Source organism: Pithys albifrons, chromosome 16 (assembly GCF_047495875.1).
Source record: "Pithys albifrons albifrons isolate INPA30051 chromosome 16, PitAlb_v1, whole genome shotgun sequence".
Lineage (NCBI taxonomy): Eukaryota > Metazoa > Chordata > Aves > Passeriformes > Thamnophilidae > Pithys > Pithys albifrons.
Window position 1 is genome coordinate 1,073,333 of NC_092473.1, and position 12,277 is coordinate 1,085,609.

The 12,277-nt window shown below is 53.4% G+C and overlaps 2 protein-coding genes across 5 annotated transcripts in view; both read left to right on the plus strand.

The window, feature by feature from the left end:
* Window positions 1-583: 583 nt before the first annotated feature.
* Window positions 584-1,426, plus strand: NHLRC4 (NHL repeat containing 4). Its single transcript, XM_071571146.1, has one exon. The coding sequence runs from the start codon at window positions 671-673 to the stop codon at window positions 1,217-1,219; it is 549 nt and encodes a 182-aa protein (XP_071427247.1). The 5' UTR covers window positions 584-670; the 3' UTR covers window positions 1,220-1,426.
* Window positions 1,427-3,808: 2,382 nt separating this feature from the next.
* PIGQ (phosphatidylinositol glycan anchor biosynthesis class Q) overlaps window positions 3,809-12,277 on the plus strand; it is a 35,779-nt gene continuing 27,310 nt past the window's right edge. Inside the window, exons 1-2 of one of the 4 annotated variants that reach the window (XM_071571201.1) lie at window positions 3,809-3,982; window positions 8,207-8,885. In XM_071571201.1, coding sequence (XP_071427302.1) covers window positions 8,230-8,885 — 656 coding nt within the window. In that variant the 5' untranslated portion in view covers window positions 3,809-3,982; window positions 8,207-8,229. Of the gene's footprint in view, window positions 3,983-4,174; window positions 5,027-8,206; window positions 8,886-12,277 lie in introns of those variants that run through there. The other 3 variants (XR_011699193.1, XM_071571198.1, XM_071571200.1) reach the window with 3 other exon arrangements.

The window sequence follows — 12,277 nt, forward strand, 5'->3', positions numbered from 1 at the left end:
CTGGGTAGGCAGCAAACACCTTAGCATGTTCCCAGAGAAGGCAGGGACAATCATGGTCCTACTGCTGTCCCTAAACAGGGACAAGAGGTTTGTCATGGACTGCACACTGGAGACCATCCAGCTAAAGGAGAAGCTTCTGAAAACCATCTACAGCCTCCAGCTGAAGTCATTTGGCACCCTGCAGACAGCCAGCCCCCTGCTGAGCAGCCAGCCCGGCATGGGCATGGTGACACAGCACCATGTCCAGCAGCTGGCAGGTAAGGCCAAAAGCTTGTGTGGAGATCTAGACAACATCAAGAACCTCCTCCACTACTGCCAGGACAACCTGGTCCGGCGCATCCCCAACCCCACCGGCAGTCGCTATGGGGGTTTCCGTGGAATCCACTGCTCCCCAGATGGCTCCATCTACGTGACAGCTGAGAGTGCTCCCTGGGTCCACATTCTGAGCAGCACAGGCCACACACTGCGGTCCCTGCCCTGCCAGCAAACAGGGGAGGGAGGCGGCACTTTCCTGCCAGAAGATGTGACTGTGACTCGGATGGGAATGGTGGCTGTAGCTGACATGGTGAATGAAGCCATCTGGGTGTTCAACCCTCACACCAGCCTCTCCAAGGGGGAATGGATAAAGGTCAGAAAGGTTGGTTCCCCCAGTGGCATTGGAGTTGACTCTATGGGCAAGATCTTGGTGGCAGACTATGCCCAAGGCCAAGTGCACAGCTTTGGCCTGGACCACGCCTTCCAGACACTCGAAGTCCACTCAGTGCCTGACCTGCAGGGACCTCGCTACGTTGGTGCAGCGCCCAACGGGGGCTTTGTGGTGAGCGAGGAGTGTGGAGACGTCAAGGTGTTCACGAGCAGCCGCAAGCTCCTCTGCTCCCTCAGCAGCAAATATGGACACCAGTTTGGCAACCCTGCCGGGGTCTGCGTGGACAGGGATGGCAGCATCCTGGTGGCAGATGAGCAGCGCCGGACAGTCCACCTGTTCCCAGAGCACGGGGCTCCCGTCTGCCTGGTGTCTGCAGGGCTGAGGAGGCCTGCTGGCATGGCCTGCTCCTCCTTCGGGCACCTCTTCGTGGCAGACACAGGGGAGAACTGTGTCAAAGTCTTTAAGTACCGTGTGAGGCCCCCTTATGGCCCCACCAACCCTGGGGTACCAAGTGGTGACCCCGATAAAACACCCAGAGGAAGGGGGAGGGTGGCTCCACTGCAATCCCACTGAACTGTGGGTCTGCTGGTGAACCGTGAGCTCCATCTGCTCCCACAGGGTCATATCATAGAGCCATGGAATGGTTTGTGTTGGAAGGGACCTTAAAGACCCTGTCATCCCAACCCCCTGCCATGGGCAGGGACACCTTCCACTAGACCAGGTTGCTCTGAGCCCCATTCAACCTGACTTTGAACAACTCCAGGGTTGCAGGGCATTGCCCCAGACCTGACTGCCTGATGGCCCCCAGTTTCTCCAGATGGCAGAAGCAAGGACTGGACCAGCTCTGGAGTAGCTAAGCCAGCACCAGAGTAGAGCTAAAGGGCAACTCGGAACTGGCCATGAGTTGGTGCCTTGGCAAACTTATCACCACACCCTTGAATCCTTGTGCATTTTTGTGAAGCTTATATAAATACTTCTCTTCCCTCACACTGTTTTGATGTGCCATGGTTTCACCTTCCCAATGCCACAGTATGGCCAGAGTTGGTAAGGCCACAGCTGGCAAGCCTGGTGTATCAGAGAGTCATGGAATCACAGAATGGTTTAGGTTGGAAGTGCCCTTAAAAATCACCTAGATCCACCCCCTGCCATGGGCAGGGACACCTTCCACTAGACCACGTTGCTCCAAGCCAGGTCCAGCCTGGCATGGTTGAGACAATTGGTCTGTACTAACTAATCCCCAGGATATTAGGGAAGGTTTTGGATCATCTGGTCTGCAGCAGACTTCAGGAGAAGAGTAGGATGAAGGGAACTCTTTCTGTGCTGCATTCCTGACCTCTACAGGGAAGGAACAACCACTGCACAGAGTAAATTCCACATGGGAACATGGCATTGCTCACACCACCCCACATCCTGGGGCTGAGCCTGCCAAGCTGCCTGTTACCCCCTGTAGAGGAGGGCTCAGAGCCACGACCGCTTCCCTTATCGGCAGAGGCCAGGAGGAGGTGGGCAGGGCGTGGTGGCACAGCAGGGTGTGGTGGCACAGCAGGGTGTGGTGGCACAGCAGGGTGTGGTGGCACAGCAGGGCGTGGTGGCACAGGGGGAGGGCGTTTTGCTCTCCCCATCCGGCCCTTGGTGTGGCAACGGTGCAGAGCAGCTCCTTGGCTTCTGCTGATGTCCAAGACCTGAGCCCAGTCACCACCTCTCAGCCCAAATGATCCCTGGAGAAGGCCTTGCTCCTTCCTGGACCTGGAACATGTGCTGAGGACAACAGACACCCTGCAGTGCCCTGGCAGAGCCCACTCTCTGCACAGGGAGGCAGCCCCAGAGCAAACCCAGCAGCAGGGCTGGTGGTCTGTAGGAACAGGGATGATGAACCTGGTCCACCCCACGGAGCTGAACTCACCAAATCTTCCTCCACACTATTTCCAATTCTGCGGCACCCAACTGGAGAAATAATCCCCCAAACCTTCTCTCTAGCACACTCCCACCTGCACACCTGCTCCCCCTTTTGATGTGGGACCACCTCATGTTGCCCAGAGCTCTCTTGCCCCAGCTCACTGCTGGGTCACAGGGGGAAGATCCCAGGCAACCATCTGCACCCACCTGCACCCATCTGTACCCCCCTGCACCCACCTGTACCCATCTGCACCCACTCATACCCATCTCCACCCCCCTGCACCCACCTGTACCCACCTAAACCCACCTGCATCCATCTGCACCCACCTGCATCCATCTGCACCCACCTGCACCCACTCATACCCATCTCCACCCCCCTGCACCCACCTGTACCCACCTGCACCCACCTGCATCCATCTGCACCCACCTGCATCCATCTGCACCCACCTGCACCCACTCATACCCATCTCCACCCACCTGCACCCACCTGTACCCACCTGCACCCACCTGTACCCACCCATATCCAGCTCCACCCACCTGCACACACCTGCACCCACCTGTACCCATCTGCACACACCTGTATCCATGGGCCTCTGCCAGGCCAGGGAGCTGCTGAGGAGGTGGGGATGGGGGTCAAGGGGGTCCCACCTGGAAAGGCAAGTCCCTGCCTTTGGGGATGGGAGACAAGGGCGTCTCATAAGGACAGGCAAACCTCTGGGGACAAGGGACAACACGCCCTGTGAGGACAGGTGAGCCTCTGGTGTGTGGCAATGGGGACAGCAGCGTCCTGTGGGGACAGGCAAGTCCCTGGACTTTGGGGTTGGGGGACAATGGGGTCCCACATTAGGAAGGCAAGTCCCACACCTGTGGGATCGGTACAACAGGATCCCACGAGAGTCCCACACCTGTGGGATGGGGACAAGAGGATCCTACAAGGACAGGAGAGTCCCACACCTGTGGGGTCTCATGAGAACAGGTGAGTACCTAGACTTGTTGGAGCAGAGGCCAACGGGGTTCTGTGAGCACAGCGGAGCCTCTGGCCTGTAAGGATGGAGGATGACAGGGCCCCGGGGGGACAGGCGAGTACCTGGGCCGGGGTGGGGACACTGAGGAGGACGGGCACGGAGCCGGCCCCACGGCCCCGCTCAGTCCCACGGCCTGGCCCGGCCCCACCGCCCCGCTCCGTTCCACCGCCCGGCTCGGCCCCACCGCCCGGCCCGGCCCGGCCCGGCCCCACCGCCCCGCTCGGCCCCACTGCCCGGCCCCGCTCGGCCCCACCGCCCGGCTCGGCCCCACCGCCCCGCTCAGTCCCACAGCCCGGCCCTATTGCCCGGCCCCGCCGCTCCCCGGAACGCGGGCTCCGGGCTCAGGGCGGCGGCGGGCCCGACTCGGGTCACTCGTCTCCGGGCAACGCGGGCGGAAGCGGCGGCGCCGAGCGCGGTAGGAGCGGGGCGGGCCCGGCCCGGAGCGGGGACAGCGCTGGGCCCATCGCGGACAGGGGACGCTGAGGGGCTGGGGCGGGTTCGGGGAGGGGAACGGAGCTGGGAAGGGGCTGGAGCAGCAGGAGCAGCTGAGGGAGCCGGGGGGGGCTCAGCCTGGAGAAAAGGAGGCTCGGGGGGACCTTCTCGCTCTCCGCAACTCCCTGACAGGAGGGGGGAGCCGGGGGGGCGGTCGGTCTCTGCTCCAGGGAACAGGGACAGGAGGAGATGGAACGGCCTCAGGCTGTGCCAGGGGAGGTTTAAATTGGATATTGGAAATATGTCTTTACTGAAAGGGCTGTCCAGCCCTGGCACAGCTGCCCAGGGCAGTGGTGGAGTGCCCATCCCTGGAGGGATTTAAAAGCCGTGTGGATGTGGCTCTTGGGGACATGGTTAGTGGTGGCCTTGGCAGTGCTGGAGGAATGGTTGGATTCGATGTTTCAGGGCTTTTCCAACCTTTATATTCCGTGATTCTGCAGGTCCTGCCCTGCTGTTCCTCACCCCCTGGCAGCCCCTCGGGGTGCCCAGGTGTGGGTCCAAGCGTCACCCCTGGCTCTGCTGGGGGTCCCATGTGGGGACACCTGGGCCACGTCCCACTGTCCACCTTTGCTTTTCAGACAAAAATTCTGAAATGAATCTGTCCTGGGGTCCTGTCTTCATTTTTTGGTTGCATTAACACATCTTAGGTGGTGTCCATTGCTGGTTTGGGTCACCTGAAGTCGTGTTGATGCTCTGTGGCTTCTCAGGGATGGTCTGGGGGTTTTACCAGAAATGGGTAGGGCTGGAAGACTTCAGGCACTTTATGAACAGCCTGAGCACATTGGCTGGATTTTTCTGTTAAAATTAGCAGCAGTGAAAACAATTGTTCCTGTGATGGCATTTAAGAGGTCAACTTTGTGTTTCAGTCTGTTGAGATGAATGAGCCGGGACGCACAACCAGTTGTGGGTTTGGGAATACAAGCCACAATAACATAACAATAGTTGATCAGCTGGTTTTCAACTCAAGGTATTTTGTACAGCCTGAAAATCATGTCAGTCTTCTCTGCCATGTCTGCAGCAGCCAAAGGGCAGATGATTTGACCTTGAGCTATAGCCAGAGTAGCTGGACACATAAAATGGTGCTAATCTAAAAAGCTGGAGAAGGTGTAAGAGGAAAAACTGCCAAACTAGAGAAGACAAAAATGAGAAGTGTTTCTGCTCCCTGAGAAGTTTTCCCAGATGACTTTGGCTATCTTTAAAATAAAAGCTCAGTGAAAAATGTTTGTATGAAGAGTCAGTTGACAGTTTCTCCCCAAAATGTCCAGTGGATGGACAAACCTTTAGGGACAGCTGTGCAGAGACTTGGGAAGTGTCTTGCAGTGATACTTTCAAACACCTCTGACATCTCTTGAGTGAAAAGAATGATAGAAAAATCAACTTCAAAACGTTTTCTTTACAAAATTACTGATGATAGCTTTGGTAATTAAAATAGAAGTACTGAAAACCCCCTTCAAGTACTTATTCTTTTAATTTTTCTATTTTTTTCTTTCAAAAATTGAGCTTAATTTCAGTTTTTAGAGTATTCAGCTATTGGTAACTTCACTCACAAGGTTTTGGTGCTGTGATATAACTAGAATGTTATCACTAACTAAATTTATATTATTTTAAATAATGTCTGAGCATGTGTGTCTGTATGTTCCTGACACATTCAGTCTGTTATTTTCTCTTTCAGACTCCCTGTCTTTATATCATTTATTTCCTTTTTCCTGGAATATGTCTGTGGGTCTTAGGGGAAATTAATTAAAGTCCTTTTCCAAACCTAAAGCAAAACCTCATCTCCCCTGAGCAGCCTGAGTTAGGCCAGGAGGCAGGAGAGGTGGGGAAGGGAGCCCTGGTTTGCCCAGTATTCCTGGGCACACCAGGGATACTGAAGGAAAGAAAGGCAAAATATAGGGGACAGGTTTTATTTCAAACTATTTTAAGGACGAATCTAATGAATTGTGTCTGTTCCAGCACTTTTAGGTAGGATGTGTGTCCTTTGGTGTCTCCCTGGTCCTCCAGAAAAAGTAACACCAAAAAATACCTGACTCTTTCGTACAAGCTATTCCCTGTATTTCCACAGAAGTGAAAAATAAGCTTGGAAGTCTTGTTTTCCAGTGCATTTGGGTGTGACAGTGGTGAGGCTTTGGTGGGAGATGCCATTTTTCAGTTGTGCTGCAGGTCTCTGTCCTGCCCGTGCCTGGGGTGCTGTTCCCTGGCAGCCTCAGGGCATCCCAGCTGCCACTGCTGCCCTCCCTTTCATACAGCTCTGTGCTGCCTTCTGCTGCCCTTCTCCTTCTGCTGGAGGCTTGAAATCCTCTGGTAAAACACTCGCTGAGGTTCTGTCATTTGCCCGGAGAAACTGTGGCTGCCCCATCCCTGGGAGTGTCCCAGGCCAGGTTGGAGCAACCTGGGATAGTGGAAGGTGTCCCTGCCCATGGCAGGGGGTGGCACTGGGTGAGGTTTAAGGTCTCTTCCAACCCAAACCAGTCTGGGATTCTCTGATGCTTCTGAGATCATGCTACCTCACAAACTCCGTGTCTCCAGGGTTATCCCTCAGGTCAAAAAGGGAGCTGGAAGTCCCTCGGTGGCCTCCAGATCTTGCTGGGGGCTGGAGGGTCTGTAGGGCAGCGAGAGGCAGTGCTGGGTGCCCTCAGCCCCTGCCAACACTGTGCTTCCAGCACCACACTGCCAACAGAATCCCTCAGGAGCACCCCTGTGTCTGCTTGAGAGACATCTTTGGGGGTGCTTTGCAGTTTTTCAGTGAAAGAGAGAATTCAGTCCAGGGAAAAACATCATTACTCCTTGCAAAACCAGCAACCGTCATGCTTTTCCCATCTGAGGGACGAGCTGTGCACCGAGGGAATTCCACCTTCTTGTTCCAGAGGTTGAGAATTCCTACATTTCCAGCTGCTGTGAGACTGAAGGAATCAGAATGGTTTCATTGGAGGGGACCTTAAACCCCATCCTGGCCCACCCCCTGCTATGGGCAGGGACACCTTCCACCAGCCCAGGTTGCTCCAAGCCCTGTCCAACCTGGCCTTGGACACTCCCAGGGATGGGGCAGCCGCAGCTCCCCAGATTAGCCTGCTGTGAGTTTTAAGCCCAGAGGTTGATTGCTCTGCTTTGCTGCTCCCCATCCCTCACACCACAGCAAATTCCAGGTGCTGAGGTTGAGTGGCTCCGTTGTCCTGTGTTAACAGAGGGGAAAACAAAGCCAGCAGGGCCTTCCCGCTGCGCATCCTCTCCGCGGTATAAACACCCTCTGTGCTCCCTTTCCGACTGACTGGTCCCTGCAGAGGAGGCAGCCCCGGGGGCATGCGGAGTTTTCACATCCTAACAAAGCACTGAAGGACAGGGAAGGACAACGGGCACCGGGTGCGACTGTTCTGCGCCAGCGCCCTCCTTACTGCAATTACAGCGCTGTTAGAAACCACCTTATTTAAAGAGACACTGTCAACTGCCTCAAAGCTCCTTTTTGGAAAAGTCTCCCAAAGCCACTGAGGTGTGTTCTTAGCGTTGCAGATAAAAAGCACTAATAAAGCAGAGATGCTTCTTGGGTTTTAGGTGCTTGTATCAAATGAATTAAAACTACTGCACAAAGTTCATTTAATCACTGTAGTCCCTTTTGATGAAATAATATTGTCTCAGTTTCCAGATGAGGCAAGAGGAGCTGAGGGATCTGACCAAGGTTGCTCAGTGAGTTTGTTGCAGAGCACAGCTCTGGGTTGTGAGATGATAAGGAGGGTCTGAAATTACCTGGCTTTATGGAATGAATCAGTATTTGATTGTTGGTGATAGCAGGAAATACCAGCAGCACCATGGTGTGCTGTGTTGTAGCCCCTTCTGTAGGAAATGCTCAAGCACATCCAGTGTGGGATCCAAGGCTGGGCGATTTCCTGATCTTGGCTGGTCCAACGAGCTGTGCTTATCAGTGAAAGGCCTCTCCAGGCAACGCCTGGCTCACCTCCCCTCACTTCAAACACTGCAGATCATCAAGAACCTCCTGACCGTTTGTGTGTCTGGTGGCTGTCACTGTCATTACACAAGTGGTTGGGCTTGGTGTTTTCAAGCGTGCTTGGTTTGTTCTCTCCTCTGGCTTTGGCAAGCTCAGGCTTTCTTGCATTTACAGGCTATTCTCAAGCTTTCCTGTTGTGTTTACTGGCAGGTGTCCTCCCCCCGGGTGCTGCCATGGTGCTGAAGGTGTTCTTCCCGGCGTGCTGCTCCTCGGCAGACAGCGGCCTCCTGGTCGGCCGCTGGATGTCGGCGCAGAGCTCCGCGGTGGTCCTGGCCGTGCTGCACTTCCCCTTCATCCCCGTGCAGGTGAAGCAGTACCTGGGGGAGCTGCAGCGCCTGACCAAAGTCAGTGTCACTGTGCTCGGCTCGTGGAGCAACAGCAAACAGGAGAAGGAGCAGGGGCTGAGTGAGTTCCTGGAAGACCTTGGGACCATATTCTCCCATGAGCCTTGGATTCAGATAAGCAAAGAGGGAGACAGCAAATTCTGGAGCTGTTCTACTCTTCAGAAACAGCCTAAGGAGGAAGAGATCATCTTGGTGTACTATGACCAGCGCAAAGTCATGCTCTCCCATCTCCACCCCCCCTTGGACACAGCTGATGGGAAGGCAGAGGACACCTCCAAGCTCTCTGCCATCTTTGACACCGTGGCGAGGAGCAGGGCCCTGTTCATGACAGACAAGTACGACGAGGGGCCCATCAAGCTGACCCACTGGCAGTCAGAGGGGGTCGAGGCCAGTATCATCGTGGAGCTGCTGAAACAGGGCTCTGTGCCTGCCTGCATGCTGCTGGCATTCCTGCTCTCACTGCTCTCTGGCATCTGCAGGAGCAGGTGAGTGATGCCACTTGAGCCAGCTTGCTTTGGGTGGAAATGTAATTGGGCATTTACAGTGAGAAATCTGAGTGATACAAAATCATTCTGTTGGAGTCTGGGGAGCTGCACTGAAAACACAAGGCCAAAGGCTCTCTCAGACAGAGCTCTTTCTGGAGCTGGCAGGTCTTCTGGGGGGGCACTGATCTCCTCCCCATGTGCAGCAGGGTAGCTCAGCCCCTCTTCAGTTTCATCACAGCTGAAATATTGGATTTCCAGCTGTTCCATGGCTGACAGAATGACATGGGCCGCTCCTTAATGGCCCCAAACTGGGCCTCCCTCCTCCCATTTGCTGGGAATCCCTCCACAGCTCTCAAACATCAGCAAATAATGTTTCTAAATCCATTGTTCTCCAAGAGACGGGGGTGCTGCAACCTTGGCACCTACAGCAGGTTACAGGGATTGCTGCTCTGCAAGAATCCTTGGTGAAATCCTGTTCTCACAACCAAGAGACTGAATAGGATGATCCAGATGTAACACATAGGAAGTGCTTGCAGTAAAGAGGAATTCAGATTTGAAGGGGAGAATCACAGAACCACAGAATCATTTAGATTGGAAAAGACCTCTAAGATTATTGAGTCCAAGCTTTATCCCAGCACTGCCCAGGCCACCACTAACCCATGTCCCCAAGTGTCACATCTCCATGTTTTTTGAACTATTCCAGGGATGGTGATTCCACCAGTGCCCTGGTCAGCCTGTCTGGAGAGGTTGTGCCAGGGAGGAGAGTGGAGTTCTGGTTTCAAACTGTGAGGGGACACTTTAATTGATGAAATTTGGATAACAGCTACTACTGTATTCATGGATAAATCTTCTCAAGTGCAGCCTAAGGGCACAGGGATGGAGGTTTTAACAAGTTTCCAATTGTGTGATATTATTGCAAAAGAATTACAGTGAAACCCTTTCCATGCAAAGACTGTCTGAACAGCTGGGTTGCACATTTTGGTACATAAAGGGGAAACTGTCCACTTTTGGACTATCCTGTTGGAAGAGATTTAGGATCAAAATTATATCCTTGATACAATCAGGGACTGCTGGGTCCTGGGGCTGCTCTGTACGTGCTGACTGTGTGTTAGTGGTTGTTAATGGTGACAAAGTCACAGCTTTGTGGTTGGGCAGAAAATTAGAAGTCAGCTTGGAAGGTCCCTTTTCTGGCTGTCCACAGGCTGTGCCACCACCAAACAGGGTGATCCTTTCCTGCACAGGCTCTGGGTCTCCAGGTCCCACCTTGATTGGGACCAGGCCTAGAGTCAGGTTAAGGCCAAGCCTCACAGATCTCCAGAAGGCCACAATGTAAGCATAACTTGGGAACTGAAGCTCAGTCTGGTTGGGCCCAGACAGCTGCTACAAAACTCGGGAATTCTGACTCCAGCTTTTCCTAAGCCCAGACGGATGTTTTGAGGCAGAGCAGCAGCAGGAGCATGTGAGGCTTGCTGGGCACAGACCGAGGCTGAACTTGTTCTGAGGCTTGGGAGGCACATACAGCTTGTTCTCTGCTCTGTTTTACTCACCCATGTTCACCAGCATTATACTCACTTATCTTGCAAAGCATCAGTCTTGGAGAACAGAGGTTAGCACCTGGCTTTATAACAAACCTCCTGCTTGACCTTCTGAGTCATTTAAAGGAATTTGGTTCCTCTTAGCACGTGGTGTGTGGTACAATCTCCCTTTTGCCAACATAGTCAAGGTAGGGAGGGTTCAAGATGTCATGTACAGGTGTCATTCCAGTCCCCTCTTCCCCATGCTGGGACAGGACATGCCATGAAATAAAATTTAGTAGGTTTTTGCTCCTTCAGGTCACAGGACTTCTTTCTTCCCCTGTTTTTTTGTGATGTTAAGGGATAGTCAGCTTTGAAAAGCTGAAGGCAGACATCAACAACGTGCTCTCAGGCTGCAGACTCTTTGGATATGCCCTGTTGTGTCTTTGCAGAGGAGAAGCAGGGCAGCAGTGTTGGAAACCTCGGGCAGTGAGTTGCTGACATCCATCCAAGCTCACTCCTTTATCTCGCGTTCAGGCATTTCTTCAGCACCACCGTGTGCTCAGGGGTGGCCATTGCAGTTCTGCTTCGGAGGGACCTGGGGGCAGGATTCCCATTATCCCTCAAGGATTCCCTTTATCCCTCAAGGTCTCTGTGCTGTTGGGGACATCAGGATGGTTTTGTATTGGGGCAATAAGCATTGCATACTTGTAAAAAAGTCTGTTCACAGACACCATGACCTCTGATTCCTCATCCAAAGGGAGGCACTGTTCCTGCAGTTCCTAGCAAGGAGTGAGAAGACAGTCAGGAGTTCTGGTAAATGGAGCTTAATATTTACATGTGGTCCAGATTTGGAAAGATTGCTTTTCATCTGATAGCTGAAAAATCCCCTCTCACTCTTGGGAAAAAGCTGAATTGGACAATCAAGACTTACTCATGAAGGCTGTGTTAATTTACTGCTAAAATTCCTTATGTTTGGAAATACCCCAAAGATCTCCTGCTGCTTAAATAATGCAATGACACAACGTCACTGGATTTCTGTTGGGTTTTTTAAACTGGTTGATTTTCCATTGAAGTTCTGAAAGTCTTTCTATGTACTGGGTGGTAAACAAGTGGGAGCATTTCTGGAAATGTGCAGAGGGGGGGGAGACCATGCAAAGAGTATTTCTGGCTTTCTTCCTTGGCCCTCCTAGAGATGAGAGTTCCCATAGCACATCTTGCAGCTGCTCTGTTGAGCTTTTTGCAGCATGTTTGTGTTTTTGTTTCAATAAGGATGTGTATTTCCTTTCCAAAGAAGGTGTGTGAGTGGAGTAGAGGTTGTCCTTGTGCTGTTGAGTGGAAAGGAAAGAGAGTCATTTGTAGCACAGACAGCACATCCCTCCGACCAAAGAGCTGAAGGGGATGCACATGCTGGGGTGCTCCTGGGGATGAGGCTGCTTTGGGAATCCCTCCCACCTGTGCAGGGCATTCCCCAGACAAACAGCAGCCTGTCCTTTCCCGTGAGGGGCCAGGGGGTGACCCATGGGCTGGTGGCTTCCAGCTGGAGGAGCAGCCCTGGATGGGAGAGACACTCACTGCTGGGCCTGTCACCCCGTGTGTGGCACAGAGCCCTGGATCTGCTGCTGTCAGCCTGAACTGAGAGGGTCTGGCACCTGGGGTTTGGTTGGTAATTCTTCACCTTCAGCCATCTGGACATAATCCCACAGGTAGAGCATTTCTCCTTCCCCCTCCTGTGCATTTCAAGTGCAATTCTCTGCTCTAATCAAGTTTTGCCACACCAGAATTTGTAACCACTGGGCTGGGGTATAATTGGAAGAGAAAACTTGTCTACCGTTGTGTCTCAGTGAATCTGTGAGCCCAGGCCAGTGCATCAGTGAC